General features: G+C 35.2%; 1 protein-coding gene across 4 annotated transcripts in view; it reads right to left on the bottom strand.

The window, feature by feature from the left end:
• Nucleotides 1-9,143, bottom strand: part of BDH2 (3-hydroxybutyrate dehydrogenase 2) — a 36,240-nt gene extending 27,097 nt beyond the window's left edge. The window contains exons 1-2 of one of the 4 annotated variants that reach the window (XM_051963950.1): nucleotides 9,102-9,143; nucleotides 3,786-3,865 (exon numbers count right to left, since the gene is read on the bottom strand). In XM_051963950.1, the coding sequence (XP_051819910.1) occupies nucleotides 3,786-3,857 (72 nt within the window). In that variant the 5' untranslated portion in view covers nucleotides 3,858-3,865; nucleotides 9,102-9,143. Of the gene's footprint in view, nucleotides 1-3,785; nucleotides 3,866-7,610; nucleotides 7,720-8,097; nucleotides 8,158-9,101 lie in introns of those variants that run through there. The other 3 variants (XM_051963952.1, XM_051963951.1, XM_051963949.1) reach the window with 3 other exon arrangements.
• Nucleotides 9,144-20,451: the final 11,308 nt, after the last annotated feature.

The following is a 20,451-nucleotide window of genomic DNA, read 5'->3' as shown; positions in this document are numbered from 1 at the left end:
TATAAAGTGGCAGTCATCAAAATCATTTGGTACTGGCAAAGAGAGTAGAAGATTAGTGTCACAGGTTAGGTACACAAGATACGATAGTCAATGACTATCATAATTCACTGTTTGATAAACCCAAAGACTCCAGCTTTTAAGATAAGAAATTTTTATAAATTTTATAAAAATTTTTATAAATTTTATAAAAATTGCTGGGAAAACTGGGAAAATAATATGGCAGAAACTAGGCATTGACCAACATCTCACATCCTATACTAAGAAAAGGTCAAAATGGTTTCATAATTTAGACGTAATGGTGTTGTGCTCAGTTTCCTTTTATTGTTCTGCCTCAGTTTCTCTAAATTGTTCTGTCTCAGTTTCCCTGATTGTTCTACTCAGTTTCCCTGAATTTTTCTGCCTCAGTCCCCCTGGTTGCAACCCTTCCCTCCCCCCTTCCTGACCATTAGGACTGATATAACTTAGGGCTAGCTACTCTAGGGTCGTAAATTGTAAATGTTTAATCTCAGACAAGGGGGAGATCTTCTATTTCAGACATCCTGGCTTCTAAGTTATCAAGAATTTATGGTCCTCACCTCCTCTCCCCCTCCACCGCCTTTCCCTATAAAGAATCTCTGGAATTTCACATTCAATGCTGAATTCTTTGAGACAAAAGTCCAATTCAGCCCTGGGGGAAAAATGGATTCTGATCTACCCCCAGACAATCTCTCCCTCTCAGAAATTCAAATAAAATATTAAAAACTCTCTAATCTCTATCTTGCCTCAGTTTCTCCAGCATTACAAAGAGTGATACTGAAAGCAAATTAGAACAAGGAATAGCCTACATCTCAGATCTATTGAGAAGGGAGGAATTTATGACCAAACCAAAAAAAGAACATTCTGAAATGTAAAATGGATAATTTTGATTATGTTAAAATAAAAAGGTTTTGCACAAATAAAACCAACTCAGGCAGGAATTGAAGGGAAGCAGAAAGCTAGGAAACAATTTTTACAGCCAATGTGTCTGATAAAGACCTCATTTTAAAAATACATAGAGAACTGATTAGAATTTATAAGAATCCAAGTCATTCCCCAATTGATAAATGATCAAAGGATATGAACAATTTTCAGATGAAGAAATTAATGCCATTTATAATTATATGAATAAATGTTCTAAATCACTACTGATTTAAAAATGCAAATTAAGACAGTACCATTTCACACCTCTCAGATTTAGCTAAGATGACAGGAAGGGGAAGTGGGAAACCTGGGACACTAATGCATTGTTGATGGAGTTTTGAACTGCTCTAACCATTTTGGAGGACAATTTGGAATTTTGCCCAAAGGACTATCAAACTGTGCATACCTTTTGATCCAGCAGTGCCACTACTGGATTTATATCCCAAAGAGATCTTATGCAAAAAATGGTTGTAGCACCTGTTTTTGTAGTGGCGAAGAATTAAAAACTGAGTATATGAATGTAATAGAATATTATTGTTGTATAAGAAATGATGAACAGATTGATTTCAGAAAAGCCTGGAAAGACTTATGTTACCTGATGCTAAGTTAAGTGAGACATTCAATGCTGTTCTATAAGCACCAGGAGAACATTGTACACAGTAATAGCAAGATTATGTGATGATTAACTATGATATGATATAACTATGATGATATGATATGACAATTCCAATGCATTTATGATAGAAAATGCCATCCACATCCAGAGAGAGAACTATGGAGACTGACTATGGATCAAAGCATAGTGGTTTTTTTTTTCCCTTTTTTTGTTTGCCTTTTCTTTCTCTTGTTTTTTCCCTTTTGAGCTGATTTTTCTTATACAAAATAACAAATAAAGAAGTATGTTTAGAAGGATTGTACACATTTAATCTATATGGATTGCTTGCTATCTTAGGGAGAGGGTAGAAGAGAAGGAGGGAGAATTTGGAATGCAAAATCTTAAAGGAATAAGTGTTGAAAATTATTATTAAATGTATTTGGAAAAATAAAATACTATTGATGAAAAAATGTTGATTTATTGACTGAAAGAGAGTTAGAAGGAGATTTAGAGAGATGTTTAAATTTGTATACCCCCACATGTCTTTCTTACCACAATAATGAGGTCCTCAATAACTGGGTGCAATTGGCAGAAAGGGACTGGAGCAATGATGGAATTGCTCCCTGGGGTGGGCAGGAAAGGGCAATGATAGGAATCAGTTTTAGTTCCACCCTCTATGGAGGTCATGGGCAACCCCACTTTGCTTTGTCAGTCAGAAATCCAAGTATCAAATCCCTGAGGTTGAATTTTCCCTATCCCTCTTGGGTTTATAGTCCACCACAACACTCTACCTCAAAAGTGATTTTTCTCCTTACTCCTCTCCCATTCCACATGGCATCTCTCCTCTGATCCCCTCACCATGGCTCTTTGTAGCTTTCTCCTTGTAGTTAACTAACTTTTTTAGTGTGCTAAACTCCTCTATGGATTTAGCCTGCCAGCTAAGGGTGTATTACCTCCCTTTCTACTGGTTAATTGTGAGCTCCACCAGGGAACTTGTCTTGCATAGTTAATTGTTAAAATTCCTTTCCTTGCTAACTCTATGTTCTCCCAACTCTTATTTCATATTTATCACTCCTGATTTCTTCATTTTGTCTGTAACCCTTTCTCCTGAATAAACCTGCCTTTTGCCAGAGAATAGCCAATCTTCACATGACTGAATCCCAGCAATAGGTGCCTGCAATCTCATCATTTGGTGCTAAACCCCCAAAACATCATTTAGAACCAGGAATTACTCTCCTAGATCACATCATTTAGTAAATCACAATACCAGAACAATCTGAAATAATATTAATAGGAATTTTAAATAAGGAAAAGATCATAATATGTTACAATATATTTTGGAGTTAAGAGTCAAACTATTAAAACTCTGGTATTCAAGTCAATAAATAACCATAAATAATTTTATTCTTCCTTGACTATTTCTCTCAAAACTTAAAGGGTCACATATAAAAGTTCAAATGATAGTTTCTGAGTAATTAATCATGCTAGAAATAATTAATAAAAGAGTAAATGGCACTCTAATGCCAAAGACCTCTCATAGAACCCATTTGATGGTTCTCAAACAACCCTTGGAAGATGGGGGTGTTCACAAGGGTGGTAATCAGCTCTGATTGGTTAGCAATTAATAAGAAAGCATATTATGATGAGAGATGAATCTATTTTAATGGGGGACTAAGGGATGTGACAGATTAGTCTCTCTCAGACAAACCTCAGGCAATCTAGACAAAGGATCTACCTTTACTCAGACCTGGCCCAAAGGAGCACAATTCTCTGTCATTCACTTTAAATCCTTTGGAAGTTTTTCTTGTTGGGAGAGGCAACAACTCCCTCTCAGGGAGCAATCTCAGCTGGAGAGGCACAAGACAGTCCTTGCCTCCAAGGAGATTACAATCTAATGAGGGAGACAACATGCAAACAAATATACAAAACAAGCTATATATGGACTAACTAGGAAATAATTAAAAGAAAACATTAGATATAAGAGGGCTGGGGGGAGATTTCCTTTAGAAGGTAGAATTTTAGTTGGGATTTAAAGAAAGCTAAGGAGCTCAAGGTCTGAGCAAAGGAAGGAGAACAGCTAGAAAAAATGCCTGAAGTTGGGAGATAAGAGAATCTGGTTTATGGACAGCCAGCAGACCAGTTTCTTATTGGGAGGATAAAATGAAATTTATAAAGTCTTTGTGAACCTTAAAGTGATAAACAAAAATTAGCTATTTGTTTTCATATTTTCATATTATTAAATGAAACTTACTAAAGCAGCTGCCCGACCAATTCCTTGAGCAGCAGCAGTCAAAACGATGACCTTCCCGTCAAGTCGACCCATGGTACAGTCTGCAGAATAATTAAAAACATTAAGACAAATACAAATATAAAAGCAACATATAAAGGCACTCCTGACTAAATGATTTTATCTAAAGTCAATCTTCCAAAGACCTTCTGTAAGAATTTAAGACTGTATCTCTGTAGAGATTAATCCTCTAGGCATTTCCACAAAAACAAAAACAAAAAAAACCACAACACAACAAAACAAAACAAAACAAAAAAAAAAAACATTTAATCTAAGAACCATCAAAACATTCATTCCAGATATTTGATTTTTTTTTAATCAAAGATTTTGGATAATCTGCTTTGTTTCCTTATATCCATAAAAATAACAACAGTAATAATAGTTAAAATTTATATTATGCTTCAAGGTTTGCACAGGTATTATTACAGTTTATGTTATTCTATCCTCACAATAATCCTATAAGGTAGATGCTATTATTCTCTCCATTCTACAGATAAAAATTGAAGCAGACAAAGGTGACCAGGGTCACAAAGCTAGTAAATATCTGAGGCTGGATTTAACTCAGGTGTTTTGAGATTCTGGGCCTAATACCATATGCAAGGTGCCACTTGGGTGTCTTTTTCTGGTGACTAGGGGGGCTGTTAATTTTTAAACACTGAATCGAAAGTCAAATAGGTAATAAATGGCAGAATTGAGATTCAAAGCCCTAAAGTTTTATTCTCTGAGGGAACACACAAATTCCCTTTATCAAACAGATAGAGAGGGGCTTAGGGTATTGAAAGATTTAGTGACTTCCCAGGGTCAAGTCCTGATTGACTCAGATTGAAGGCAAATAGCAATTATTTCTGCTTTGACCAGAAACCCTGAAGGTCTTCCCTACCCAGATTTATTTATTCAGATTTTTTTTTTTTTGACTAGGTGAAAGAGATTTTAACCTCAATTACTACCTAGCCTTAACAATGGGTCTGGCTTCAGTCAAACTGAGACCTGTCAGACTTTGACTTAAAAAGGTCTCCCATCTCCAATTGTCCTGATCTCTATCTTGCCATTGAACTCACAAGGCTCTTGGAAGGCAAAGTAAGGCAGGTGACCTTGCACAGCCCTCCCTCATTTAAATCCAATTCACTTGTACATCATGGTATCAACTGAAAGACAAACAACTACCTCTGTGTGAGGGTCATACTGTAGATACAGGTCAGAGGCAGGAGTCTAGAAAACTCTTATCTATTATGTAATCATATATTTCATACAGTGGATGCTGCATAAATGCATCATGTTGAATTTATCCTCCAGTATCTTTTTTAATTGAGGTTTCAGTGCTCTCACCAGTTTTCCCTAATAATCTATTTTTTCCTGTAATAGCTGCTGGTGGTTTGAATAATATTCAACAATAGTCTGAGAATGGGCATAATGACCATTTCCTGGATTTTTAAAAATAGAACTGACCTGATGAGATAGATAGTCAAGGAATCAATGAACAGACTTTGGGTGATAGTGGAGGATAGAAGGGCCTGGTGTGTTATAGAGTTACAAAAAGTTAGACACGACAATAAATGAACAACAATAAAATAGCAAATTATTAAATGGAGCTACGTTATTAAGGAAAACAAATGGGAGCTTAAATATTCATATCAAAGAATCCTCTCTAAGAGTATGCTAGTATATTTAACATTCCATCTCTTAAAAAGACACATATTTAAGTTTAATCTGCATATAAACATCTTTTCTATTAATTTCTTAAATCTTAAGATAATGAGCAAAACAATAAATCAACCCTTAATTTTAGAGTTTTGTGGATTTTTCATGCACATGCTGAAAAGTGAATTACTTCCAGAATACTTCTATTTTATTACCATCTCTCCAACCCCAATCTTTCAGATCAAAGGTTTAATATATATATATATATATATATATATATATATATATAAGCAACATTTTAACATTTACAATCCTAAATCAGAGATGAAATCTGCTTAATTATGGTACTTGGATTTTAATAAATTCTCATTGACCTATGAACTAAAGGTGAGAAAAAAAAGAGGTTCATCCAATTGGAAATTGTGCTCTACAATCAGCTAAGTACAAGTAGTTAATATTGATACAATATAACATTTCCCTCAAAGGAAAGGAATTCTTCCAAGAGGAAATGTATACTTAACTGCTCCCTCCCCACCCTTGGTTGGAACAAGTAAATTATGTGAGAGAAGGAACCAGAGGAAGAAAGGAAGAAACCAGTAATGATAAAGTGGGTCCAAATAAGAAAAGGAGAAAAAGATTGATTGGCCTTGGAGGGATTTCTAGGAAGAATCTGATCTTAGGCCTCCACTAGGGACCCTTTCTGTATTTAAGAGTATCTAGCATTTAGGTGTAGCAGCAGAGATGCAGTAGTTTTTTTTTAATTATATATTTTATTTTATTTTATAATAACTTTATGTTGACAGAATTCATGCCAGGGTAATTTTTTTTACAACATTATCCCTTGCACTCACTTCTGTTCTGATTTTTCCCCTCCCTCCCTCCACCCCCTCCCCTAGATGGCAAGCAGTCCTATATATGTTAGATATGTTGCAGTATATCCTAGATACAATATATGCTTGCAGAACCGAACAGTAGAGATGCAATAGTGAAGAATCAGGGGATCTGATTTCATATCCTGCCTCAGACACTTATTATTGACGCTGGCCAAAAGTGATTTGATTTCTCTCCTTCTCAGTTTCCTTATCTGCAAAATATGAGCTTCTACCTTAACAGGACTGTTTTTGAAAGCTTGAATACATAAAAACAAATAGATGCTAAGTAGACATATAATCAGAGACTTTATTACACAGTCTTCCAATGTGTTGGCTGATCTTGATTGTTAAACTGAAATGACTCCTCACCAGCTCAAAAGCTATGATCTTCTGAAAGACAGCTAAGAAAAGAATTTAGCTAAATTAGCTTCATTCACACTTACATTACCAGGAACAACCTACTTAGAATGTTCCTAAATGTATTCAATAAAATACATAGGAGTGTAAAGGAAGTTGGTTATGGTGAAAAAATGACTATGAAAGTGTTTTTAAAACAAGTTCACAGACCCCCCCACTCTGGGTTCAGAACCCCTATTCTCGACTGCACCAGGGACTCTGGGTTAACACCTCAGCTCCTTCTTTCCCACTCTTAAGATCTATGAGAGAAGAAAGGAAACAAGTATTTATTAAGTGCCTACTATATGACAGGCCACTGTGTCTACACTAAGCTTGGCTTTACAAATATTTTCTTGTTTGAGTCTAACAAACCATGAGAAATAGCTGTTATGATCACCTCTATTTTAGATGAGGAAATTGAAGCCAAAAGAAGTTAAGTGACTTGTCCCATATGACACAGCTAATACTAATAATAATTTTACCACATACTTTGTGCCAGACACTGTACTTAGCATTTTACAATTATTATTTAATTTGCTCCTCACAGATGCTATTACACTCATTTTACAGACGAGGCAAACAGAAATAAAGTGACTTGCCCAGGATCACACAGTTAAGAAATGTGCAAGGCTGGACTCCAGGACTGATGCTCTATCAACTTGGTTGCCTTTCTGTGCCTACATCCATGCCTAAACTCCAAAGCAGAATTCTACTACATTTGTAGCCACAGAGAAACAATGCAAGGATATGTACAACACTCATTCTCTGAGCTACCTTTTCCAAAGAATTGTGGACCAACCCTTCCCTCACAATCCCAAAGCAAAAATAATCAAAGGACTCCGGCCGATCCCCACCCTGTTGCTCCAAGGTTCTCAGTCCTTACCAGGCCCCTGCTTCTTAGGTTTTTCTCCCAAACTTCTTTCAATTGCAACAATGTGAGAGCCAATATTCCTTCACCTGGAGGAATAACTATGCTGCTGCCAGACTTTAGAGGGCAGCTCCAGAGTGGGAGGGGCAGTACAGATGGAAGATAATAGGCTTAAGTAGAGCAAAGGCCCTTGTGAGTGAAGGTCATTACTCTTATTCCCGGGAGAGGAATGAGAGAGTTTCCTGGAGAAAAAAAGTTAAGCTTTAACGGATAAGTAGAGCTTTAACAGATTGAGGGAGAGGTGGGAAAGAGTAAGAATTTTATTAGGCAGAGGCACCAATTTTGAGGAGAGAATGCTGAGTTAGATTTGGGGCACATTAAATTTGAAGCACCAGGAAATCTTATAGGTAGAGATAGGAGCCTTTAGGGTGAAGGGTCTGGAGTCAGGAAGTTCTGAGTTCAAATCTTGTCTCAGACACTTAATAGTTTCGCAGATACTTACTGGTCTGCCTTGCTCTCCTCATCTGTAAAAGGAGATGGAAAAGGAAATGGCAAACTACTCCAGTATCCTTGCCAAGAAACTCCCATATGGGGTCTTGATGTTGGACTCTCAAAAGGGCTAAATAAAAAAGTAAGCAGTTGAGAGGTAAGTAACCAATGGAGAGACAAGAGAATGAATAAGCATGAGAGAGGGGCTGATTGCTGGAGCAAAGCCTTGGGTCATATTTTGCACCATCTAAAGCAAAATATTTGCTTATACTGGAGGTCTTGAAGGAGGAAGGAGAGGATGAGATTCAGGGTATAGAAGTTAAGACTTTCTTATTTTTGTTTGTTTGTTTTTTGGAAGTAAAGGGGTTAAGTGACTTGCCCAGGATCAGACAGCTAGTTAAGTGTCTGAAGATAAATTTGAATTTAGGTCCTCCTGACTTGAGGCGGGGTATTCTATCCACTTTGCTACCTAGCTGCCTCTAAAGAATTACTTTAGTTAATAAAAAAATAACTTTTTCTTTCAGACATGGAAAAGGAAGACGAGAATAATTAATGATGTCAAGAAAGGAATGTAGGAATGAAAGTTGAGGGAGCCCTTTTCAAAGTCACTAAGGCTTGTCCATGAAGTAGAATGCATAATCATCTGGAAAAGTGGATTAAGTCTTGAAGTGAAAACGAGAAAGGTTTGGTTCATTAGTTATTTGGAGTATGAGACAATAAGACAATATATTGATGGTATATATTCTTAGTAGTAAAAGCCCAGCTGAGGTTATGTAACATTTTTGTACACTGGATGAAATGTACTCTACTGGCACAAAGAGAAAACAAAAGTTATTTTGCTTAGGCCTATGATCCTAGAGATCTAATACTGTATTATAATACCCATTTAGCCTGAACTCAAAAACAGGTAAAAAGTAATGCAAACATACATCTTAAGCTTTTAATCATTTCCCCCCACAAGTTTCCACTTAAAACTATACGAAGGAAAATTACATACAGAAGGCAAATTGCACTCACCCAGGGCTCGGCTACCGTCCTAAAACCATTGGCCAAAGAAACATGTGACTCCAAAGTGCATCTTGGGATTTGTAGTTTTGTTCCAGTGTTTTGTTTTTAAAAAACATCCTAATTCTTTCTTGAGTGTTGCCGTCTAGCGTAGCTCAGAATGGGCACATATATCATTAATTAAGTGAAAGGAAAAAGCAATACAGGATGATCTACGAATTAGTTCATAGACATTGTCTTTTATTCTTATAAATGGATAAATGGATTAAAACTTATTTTTATATAATCATAACCGTTTTTGTGCTAATAATTTTTTTAGTAGTTCACTGAAAAGGAATTTTTATTATTTCTATGCTATTATTTCCTCTCCATTAGAAATCCTTAGTTTGAAAAAAAGGATAATATTAGTAATGTCCCAAATGTGGCCAAAAAAAAAAAAATCAAGGTATTTGCAATTGTCTCCGTTTATGAAGCTAGATTGATGCTTTGGTGTGATGCTAGTTTCATAGCAAGAAAAAAGTCTAAAGTATGTTGGAGATGAGATTTTTTAAAAATTATTATTATTATTATTATTATTATTATTATTTTTTTTTGCTGAGCTAGTGAGGTCAAATGACTTCCCCAGGATCACACAATCGGGAAGTAAGTTACTTGTCTGAGGTCATATTTGAATTCAAGTCCTCCTGACTTCAGGGCTGGTGCTCTATCCACTATACTAACTAGCTTCCTCTAGATATGGCCTTTTAATCTAAATTCTTTGATTCTGTAAGTGGGAAAAAAATTAGTCTTTTATGTATACTTCATTTCAGAATGGGTAACTGCATTATTTCAGGGTTACAGGAATGTAGGTTTAAAAAACTCTGTTGTTGATTTTAAGGAAAAGAAGATATTCCATCACAAAATTTGTACTGAAAGAAGAACAATATGTCATTCTCCATTGAAGAATATATCTCATCACTCCTTCAAAGTTACTTTTGAAAATTTGGAAAGACCAGCCTTATTTTCTTTATTGGAATGAAGGAAAGGCAACACCCACATAAATATCTTTTTTTGCCAAGAACTTGGGCTACAAAATCAACATTTCACTTTCCATGTCAAAGTTATTCTATGAAGGCAAATGCATATTTATAGGACTTTCCAAGAAAAACATGGAAGCTTCAGCTGCATTTGTGTAAATAAGAGTAATGAATTCTGGATTGCAAATCCATAGGAGGCAAAATAATATTTTGGGAATTGAGTGGTTGTTTCAAATTGATAACTAGTAAATTCTCTTTAAAGAAGAATGTCATCACCAAATGAAAGAATGTGTTGTCTCACATAAAAACAAGTTTAAAAATGGATCGGATTTTTGCAAAACCAGTTATTGTACTGGAACCTTTGCCAAAAACAGATTGGGAGAATTCCAATTTGGATAGTTTTTGTTTAACCGCTTATCTGCACATTTCCAAATTAATTCAACGGGAACATGATTCCTGCCCAATAAATCAAGATGACAAATAATGTCCATTGGAAGTTGTCCAATGCACATCCAATTGAATCAGTCAGGAAGAGACAGAAGAACAAGAAGTGAAGAAAGGCTAAGGAGTTAGATTACTTTGCAATTGCTTTGAACCCTTATGAAAAGCATTCTGCAATAAGAACTCTATTGTTGATTTTAAAGAAAAGAAGATATTCCGTCACAAAATTTGTGTTGAAAGGAGAACAATAAATCATTCCCCACTGAAGAATACATATTCTTATCACTCTTTAAGATATACTTTTCAAAATTTGGAAAGACCAGCCTTATTTTCTCTATTTGAATGAAGGCAAAGCAACATCTACTTAGGTATCTCTTTTTACCTGGAAATCAAGCTACAGAATCAACACTTCACTTTCCATGGAAAAGTTATGCTTTGAAGGCAAAAGCTATTTATAGGACTTTCCAAAAAAAAGTATGAAAGCTTCACCTTCATTTGTGTAAATAAGAGTAATAAATTCTGGTATGCAAGTCAATAGGAAGAAGAATGATATCTAGGGAATTTTCAAACTTGATAACTAGTAAATTATCTTTGAAGAATATCATCACCCAATGAAAGAATGTGTTTTCTCACATAAAAACAAGGAGTTTCAAAAAGGGATCACATTTTTGCAAAACATTGATCAAATTATTGTACAAGAACCTTTGCCAAAAATAGAATAAGAAAATTCCAATTTAGATAGCTATTGTTTAGCCAACTGCTTACCTGTGCATTTCCAAATTAATTCAATGGGAACATGATTCCTGCCCAATAAATCAAGATGACAATAATGTCCATTGGAAGTTGTCCAATGCACATTCAATTGAATCAATCGAGAAAGAGAGAAGAACAAGAAGAAATCAAGAAAGACAGAAAGGTTTAGATTACTTTGCAATTGCTTTGAACCCTTATGATATGCATTCTGCATTAAGAACTCTATTGTAGATTGTTTAAAAAAAAAAACACATTCCATTAAAAAAATTTTGTTGCAAAGAGGCATTCTCCATCGAAGAATACATCTCCTCATCAAGACTTAAGAAATACACTTGAAAATGTGACAATTTTTGAGTGTAAAAAGGGGTAGGACTTTTGCAAAACTTTGATTGAGTTATTGTACAGAAATCTTTGCCAAAAACAGATGGGGAGAATTCTGATTTGGATAGCTATTGTTTAGCCAATTGCTTATCTGCACATTTACAGAATTAATTCATTTGGGAATAGGATTTCTGCCCAATAAATCAAGGTGACAAGAATGTCCATTGGAAGTTGTCCAATGCACATCGAATTGAATCAGTCGGGAAAAGAGAAGAACAAGAAGTCAAAAAAGGCAAAAGGGTTTAGATTATTTTGCAATTGTTTGAACCCTTATGAAAAGCATTCTGCATTAAGAACTCTTTTGTAGATTGTAAGGAAAAGAAGATATTCCATTGAAATGGAAAAGCACCCCAAATGGGACCATGAGAAACATAATCTTGAATTTTTGTAGTTAGAAGTTTATTACTAGTTCTTCACTCCCTAATGAAGATGGTATTTCTACACCCCCAGATGTGCTGTCCTGATAAAACTGAGACCTTGACAACCTGATAAGTTTAAAGGAATACTGCTTATTGCTGTCTGGGAATGACTCCCTTAGGGGGATAACTTTTTGCCTCCTGTTTAGAATAGAAATTCCTTTATTATGACAAATGTATCAAGAAACATTTTGATGTGTCTGTCTCTCTCTCTTCTTTCTATAAATATGTGGCCCTGAGGCCACTCATTGCTGATCTTCCTCCCTCCCTCCCCCATTCTTGGTGTTGGGGAATCAGTCCTGGCCAGTAATAAACTCTCTTAAAACTTCATTATTTTGGCTGTCCTATTTTTCTCTCACCTGGGTACTTCACCATCACAAAATTTGTGTTGAAAAGGGTGCAATATGTCATTCCCCATCAAAGAATATATCTCCTCATCATTCCTTCAGAGATACTTTTGAAAATTTGGAAAGACTGGCCTTATTTTCTCTGTTGGAATAAAGGAAAGGTGATATCCACTTAAATATCTTTTTTTTTTTTTTTTTTTTTTTTTTTGCCACGAATTTAGGCTGCAAAATCACTGCTTCCCTTGCCATGGCAAAGACATGTTTTGAAGGCAAAAGTGTATTGATAGACGCTTCCAAGAAAAGTATGGAAGCTTCAGCTGTGTTAGTATAAATAAGAGTAATGAATTCTGGATTGCAAGTCAATAGGAAGAATAAGGGTATCTAGTGAATTCAATGGTCATTTCAACCTTGATGCCTAGCAAATTCGCAATGTAGAAGAAAGTCATCACCCAATTAAAGAAAGTGTTTTCTCACATAAAAACAAGGAGGATAACAGAGGTCAATTTTTGCAAATCTTTGATCGAGTTTTGATACAGAAACATTTGCCAAAAATAGATTGGGACAATTGTGATTTGGATGGCTTTTGTTTAGCCAACTGCTTCCATTTATTAATTTTCACATTTCCATTATTAATTCATTTCCAATGCACATACAATTAAATCAATCAAAAAGAGAGAAAAGAACAGAAAAGGTTAAGAAAAGCAGAAGATTTTAGATTACTTCACAGTTGCTTTGAAACCTAATGAAATGCATTCTGCAATAAGAACTCTATTGTAGATTGTTAAAAAAAAAAAAAAAAAAAAAAAAAAGGATGCATTCCATCAGAAAATTTGCATTGAAAAGAGCACAATATGCCATTCTCTTTTCCCTTTTGGGGGGAATGTTTTTCTTCTAAGTAATATATATTTCTTGATCACACCTTAAGAAATATTTTTGAAAATGTGACAATTTCTGAGTGTAAAAAGGGACTGGATTTTTGCAAAACTTTGCTCAACCTAGCGTACAGGAATTTTTGCCAAAAACAGATTGGGAGAATTCTGATTGTGATAGCTATTGTTTGGCCAACTGCTTCTCTATGTATTTCCAGAATTAATTCATTTGGGAGCATGATTCCTGTCCAATAAATTAAAATGACAATAATGTTCATTGGATTTTGCCCAATGAAAATCAAATTGAATCTTTCAGGAAGACACAGAAGAACAAGAAGAAGTCAAGAAAGGCAGAATGGTTTAGATTACTTTGCAAATGCTTTTGAACCCTTATGAAACACATTCTGCGATAAGAACTCTATTGTAGCTTGCAAAAAAAAAAGACATTCCATCACCAAATTTGTGTTAAAAAGAATGCAATGCGCCATTCCCCATCTAAGAATACATCTTATCATTCCTTAAGAGTTATTTTTTTTATAGCTTTTTATTTACAAAATATATGCATGGGTAATTTTTCAGCATTGACAATTGCAAAACCTTTTGTTCCAATTTTTCCCCTCCTTCTCCCCCCTCCCCAGATGGCAGGTAGACCAATACATGTTAAATATGTTAAAGTATATGTTAAATATAATATATGTATACATGTCCATATAGTTATTTTACTGCACAAGAAGAATCAGATTTTGAAATAATGTACAATTAACCTGTGAAGAAAATCAAAAGTGCAAGCAGACAAAAACAGAGGGATTGGAAATGCTATATAGTGGTTCACACTCATTTCCCTGAGTTCTTTTGCTGGGTGTAGCTGGTTCAATTCATTACTGTTCAATTGGAACTGATTTGTTTCATCTCATTTGTTGAAGAGGGCCACATCCATCAGAATTGATTATCATATAGTATTGTTGTTGAAGTATATAATCATCTCCTGGTCCTGCTCATTTCACTCAGCATCAGTTCATGTAAGTCTCTCCAGGCCTTTCTGAAATCATCCTGCTGGTCATTTCTTACAGAACAATAATATTCCATAACATTCATATACCACAATTTATTCAGCCATTCTCTAATTGATGGGCATCCATTCAATTTCCAGTTTCTAGCCACTATAAACAGGGCTGCCACAAACATTTTCGCACATATAGGTCATTTTCCCTTCTTTAAGATCTCTCTGGGATATAAGTGTAGTAACACTGCTGGATCAAAGGGTATGCACAGTTTGATAACTTTTTGAGCATATTTCCAAATCGCTCTCCAGAATGGCTGGATGTGTTCACAATTCCACCAACAATGTATCAGTGTCCCAGTTTTGCCACATCCCCTCCAACATTCCGCATTATCTTTCCCTGTCATTCTGGCCAATCTGATAGATGTGTAGTGGTACCTCAGAGTTATCTTAATTTGTATTTCTCTGGTAAGTGAAATGAGCAGAACCAAGAGATCATTATATACTTCAACAATGATACTGTATGAGGATGTATTCTGATGGAAGTGGATTTCTTTGACAAAGAGAAGATCTAACTCAGTTTCAATTGATCAGTGATGGACAGAAGCAGCTACACCTAGAGAAGGAACGCTGGGAAATGAATGTAAACTGTTTACATGTTTGTTTTTTTCTTCCCGGGTTATTTTTACCTTTTGAATCCAACAAGATTCTTCCTGTGCAACAAGAGAACTGTTCAGTTCTGCACACATGTATTGTATCTAGGATATACTGTGACATATGTAACTTGCATAGGATTGCTTGCCATCTGGGGGAGGGGGGTGGAGGAAGGGAGGGGAAAAATCAGAACAGAAGTGAGTGCAAGGGATAATGTTGTAAAAAATTACCCTGGCATGGGTTCTGTCAATAAAAAGTTACAATTATTAAAAAAAAAAAAGAATTTTTTTCTGGAAAAAAAATTGTATTTCTCTGATTAATAATGACTCAATGTATGGTGTTAAGTGTGGGTCAATGCCTAGGTTCTGTCATACTAATTTCCAATTTTCCCAGCAGTTTTTGTCAAACAGTGAATTCTTATCCCAAAAGCTGGGGTCCTTGGGTTTGTCAAACACTAGATTATTAAAGTTATTGACTATTTTGTCCTGTGAATCTAACCTATTCCACTGATCAACTAGTCTATTTCTTAGCCAATACCAAATGGTTTTGGTGACCTCTGCTTTATAATATAATTTTAGATCTGGTACAGCTAGGCCACCTTTATTAGATTTTTTTTTCATTAGTTCCCTTGAAATTCTTGACCTTTTGTTTTTCTATGTGAACTTTGTTGTTATTTTTCTAGGTCATTAAAATAGGTTTTTGGGAGTCTGATTGGTATAGCGCTAAATAAATCGATTAGTTTAGATAGTATTGTCATCTTCATTATATTTGCTCGATCTATCCAAGAGGACTTAATAAGTCTTCATTTCATGGAATAAAGTGATTGGACTTTGAAAGCAAGCATTATAAAATCCAAGAAGGAAAGTGCACAGGTTATGCTTTCTAGCATTTTCCTGCTCTCATTTTTTATTCTAGAATTTGACTTTCTAACCTTCACCTCTAAGCAACTTCAATTCAATAGTATTGTTGAATCTCAAATGAGTAAATATTTGCATTCAAAGTAGAACTTCTTCACTGAACCTAAAAGTGTTTTTGGTTTTTTTTTTTTTTGTAATCAAAGGTCATTTGCTAAATACCATTCAAGAAGCTATTGTCAATTTTAATTTATCTTGAGACAATATAACCCTATTGGTCATCTCTAAAAAGAACTTCTTGAAACTCATATAGAAAATGTTTTTGTTTGAGAAGAAACCCCAGTCCTAGTTTTCCTAATATTGAGCCTTGCATTCCTGGTATAAATCCTACTTGGTCATGGTGTGTTATCCTGGGGATGATTTTCTGTAATCTTTTTGCTAATATTTTATTTACGATTTTTGCATCAATATTCATTAGGGAGATGGGTCTATAATTTTCTTTCTCTGTTTTCAACCTACCTAGTTTAGATATCAGCACCATGTCTGTGTCATAAAAGGAATTTGATAGGAATCCTTCATTTCCTATTTTTTCAAATAGTTTATATAGCATTGGGGCTAATTGTTCTTTAAATGTTTGGTAGAATTCACATATAAATCCATCTGGTCCTGGGGATTTTACTTAGGGAGTTGATTAATAGCTTGTTCTGTTTCTTTTTCTGAAATGGGAATTTTTAAGCAACTTACTTCCTACTCTGTTAATCTGGGAAGCCTATATTTTGGGAAGTAGTTATCCATTTCACTTAGGCTATTAAATTTATTGGCATAAAGTTGGGCAAAGCAAGTTTTTATTATTGCTCTAATTTCCTCTTCATTGGTGGAAAGTTCTCCCTTTTCATTTTTAAGTTTTATTGCAAACTAATCTAAGCCCTTTGGCCTCTTTTGACTTCTTTTTTTTCTCTCTTTCTTTCTGACTAATTCAATTGGATGTGCATTGGACAACATCCAATGGACATTATTGTCATCTTGATTTATTGGGCAGGAATCATGTTCCCAAATGAATTAATTCTGTAAATGCACAGATCAGCAGTTTGCTAAACAATAAGTTAGCCACATCAGAATTTCCCAGTCTGTTTTTGCAAATGTTCTTGCACAATAACTTGATCAAAATTTTTCCAAAATCTGGCCCCTTTTTACACTAGGAAATTGTCATATTTTCAAAGGTATTTCTTAAGGTGTGGAGAGGTGTATTCTTCAGTGGAGAATGACATATTGCTCTCTTTTCAACAAAAACGTTTATGACAGAATCTCTTCTTTTCCTTGCAATCTACAAAGTTCTTAATAAATAGTGCTTTTCATAAGGTTTCAAAGCAATTGCAAAGAAATCTAAACCCTCCTACCTTTTTTGACTTCATCTTGTTCATTCTCTTTTAGATTGATTCAATTGGATATACATTGGAACACTTTCAATGAGCATTATGTCCATCTTGATTTATTGGGCAGGAATTACCTTCCTAAGTGCATTATTTCTACTAATCCAGAAATAAGCAATGGGCTAAAGTTTAGCTGTCAAAATTGTAATTCTACGAATCTCTCTTTTTGAGAAGGGTTCCTTTACAATAACTCAATCAAAGTTTTGCAAAAATCCAACCCCTTGTTATACTCTTGTTTTTTACATGAGAAAACACATTCTTTCATTGGATGATGACAGTCTTCTTTAAAGAGAATTTACTAGTTATCAAGTTTGAAATGACCACTAAATTCCCATGATATCATTCTGCCTCCTATTGATTTGCAATCCAGAATTCGTTACTCTTTTTTACACAAATGCAGCTGAAGCTTTCATACATTTCTTGGAAGCTCCTATAAATATGCTTTTGCCTTCAAAGCATATCTTCACCATGGCAACAGAAGCATTGATTTTGCAGCCCAAGTTAGTGACAAAAAGATATCTAAGTAGATATTGCCTTTCCTTCATTTCAATAGAGAAAATAAGATAGGTCTTTCCAAATTTTCAAAAATATCTCTTATGAAGTGATGAGGATATGTGTTCTTCAATGGGGACTGACATATTGTGCTTTTTACAACACAAATTTTGTGATGGAATATATTCTTTTCCTTGTAATCTGTAATGGATTACTGTATCTTAATGCAGAATGTGTTTCATAAGGGTTCGAAGCAATTGCAAACTAATCTAAATCCTTTGGCCTTTCTTGACTTCTTGTTCTTCTCTCTTTCCCTGACTGATTCAATTGGATGTTTATTGCACAAATTTCTTTTTCTTTTTTTTTTTTTAATTTTTTATTTAATAATTACATTATATTGACACTCATTTCTGTTCCGATTTTTTTTTCCCCTCCCTCCCTCCACCCCCTCCCCTAGATGGCAAGCAGTCCTTTATATGTTGGATATGTTGCAGTATATCCTAGATACAATATATGTTTGCAGAACCGAACAGTTCTCTTGTTGCGTAGGGAGAATTGGATTCAGAAGGTATAAATAATCCGGGAAGAAAAACAAAAATGCAGATAGTTCACATTCGTTTCCCAGTGTTCTTTCTTTGGGTGTAGCTGCTTTTGTCCGTCATTTATCAATTGAAACTCAGGTCTCTTTGTCAAAGAAATCCACTTCCATCAAAATATGTCCTCATACAATATCGTTGTCGAAGTGTATAATGATCTCCTGGTTCTGCTCATTTCACTTAGCATCAGTTCATGTAGGTCTCTCCAAGCCTCTCTGTATTCATCCTGCTGGTCATTTCTTACAGAACAATAATATTCCATAACATTCATATACCACCATTTACCCAGCCATTCTCCAATTGATGGGCATCCATTCATTTTCCAGTTTCTAGCCACTACAAACAGGGCTGCTACAAACATTTTGGCACATACAGGTCCCTTTCCCTTCTTTAGTATTTCTTTGGGATATAAGCCCAATAGAAACACTGCTGGATCAAAGGATATGCACATTTTGATAATTTTTTGGGCATAATTCCAGATTGCTCTCCAGAATGGTTGGATTCGTTCACAACTCCACCAACAATGCATTAGTGTCCCAGTTTTCCCGCATCCCCTCCAACATTCATCATTATTTTTTCCTGTCATCTTAGCCAATCTGACAGGTGTGTAGTGGTATCTCAGAGTTGTCTTAATTTGCATTTCTCTGATCAATAATGATTTGGAACACTCTTTCATATGAGTGGTAATAGTTTCAATCTCATCCTCTGAAAATTGTCTGTTCATATCCTTTGACCATTTATCAATTGGAGAATGGCTTGATTTCTTATAAATTTGAGTCAGTTCTCTATATATTTTGGAGATGAGGCCTTTATCAGAACCTTTAACTGTGAAAATGTTTTCCCAGTTTGTTGCTTCCCTTCTAATCTTGTTTGCATTAGTTTTATTTGTACAAAGGCTTTTTAATTTGATGTAATCGAAATTTTCTATTCTGTGATCAGTAATGGTCTCTAGTTCATCTTTGGTCACAAATTTCTTTCTCCTCCACAAGTCTGAGAGATAAACTATTCTATCATATCTAGCTTTTCTAGTATTCTGTTTACCTCTTTGACTTCTTTCTTACTTATTTTCTGGTTTGATTTATCTAATTCTGAGAGTGCAAGGTTAAGATCTCCCACTATTATAGTTTTACTGTCTATTTCTTCTTGCAGCTCTCTTAGTTTCTCTTTTAAGAATTTAGATGCTACCCCACTTGGTGCATATATGTTTAATATAGATAGTGCTTCATTATCCATGCTACCCTTTAGCAAGATATAGTGTCCTTCCTTATCTCTTTTAATTAGGTCAATTTTTGCTTTAGCTTGATCTGAGATCAGGATGGCTACCCCTGCTTTTTTGACTTCACCTGAAGCATAGTAGATTTTGCTCCAACCTTTTACCTTTAACCTGCATGTATCTCCCCGCTTCAGGTGTGTTTCCTGTAAACAACATATTGTAGGATTCTGGCTTTTAATCCATTCTGCTAACCGCTTCCTCTTTATGGGGGAGTTTACCCCGTTCACGTTTATGGTTAGAATGACCAATTCTGTATTACTTGCCATCTTGTTAACCCCGGTTTATGCTGTCCTCCCTTCTTTCCCCTTTCCCCCCCTTCCAAGTATTAAGCTTGTGAGCACCCCTTGCTTCTCACAGCCCTCCCTTTTTAGTGTCCCTCCCCCCGCCTTAGAGTTCCTCCCCCTATCTTACCCCTTTCCCTCCCAGTTCCCGTATTCCCTTCCGCTTAGCTTATTCCTTCCCTTTCCACTTTTCCCTTCTCACTTTTCAATGAGATGGGAGAAGTTTCACCATAGATTGAATATGTCTTTAAGATTTTTCACTTAAAGCCAATTCTGAAGGCAGTAAGATACCCACTATATTCATCCCCCTCCATTCTTTCTCTCAGATATAATAGGTTTCCTATGCCTCTTCATGAGATGTACTACCCCCACTTTACCCTTTTTCTGGTACAATGTCCTTTCCACATCAATTTCTAGAACAAGGTATACATGTATTCTTTATACATCTATATAGTCAAAATATAGTTCCCAAGATTAATCTTTACCTTTTTAGATTTCTCTTGAGTTCTATATTTGTAGATCAAACTTTTTGTTAAGTTCTGGTTTTTTCATCAGAAAT

Source organism: Antechinus flavipes, chromosome 6 (genome assembly GCF_016432865.1).
Source record: "Antechinus flavipes isolate AdamAnt ecotype Samford, QLD, Australia chromosome 6, AdamAnt_v2, whole genome shotgun sequence".
Lineage (NCBI taxonomy): Eukaryota > Metazoa > Chordata > Mammalia > Dasyuromorphia > Dasyuridae > Antechinus > Antechinus flavipes.
The sequence above is the reverse complement of the archived record's forward strand: the minus strand, read 5'-3'. Positions and strand labels throughout refer to the sequence as shown.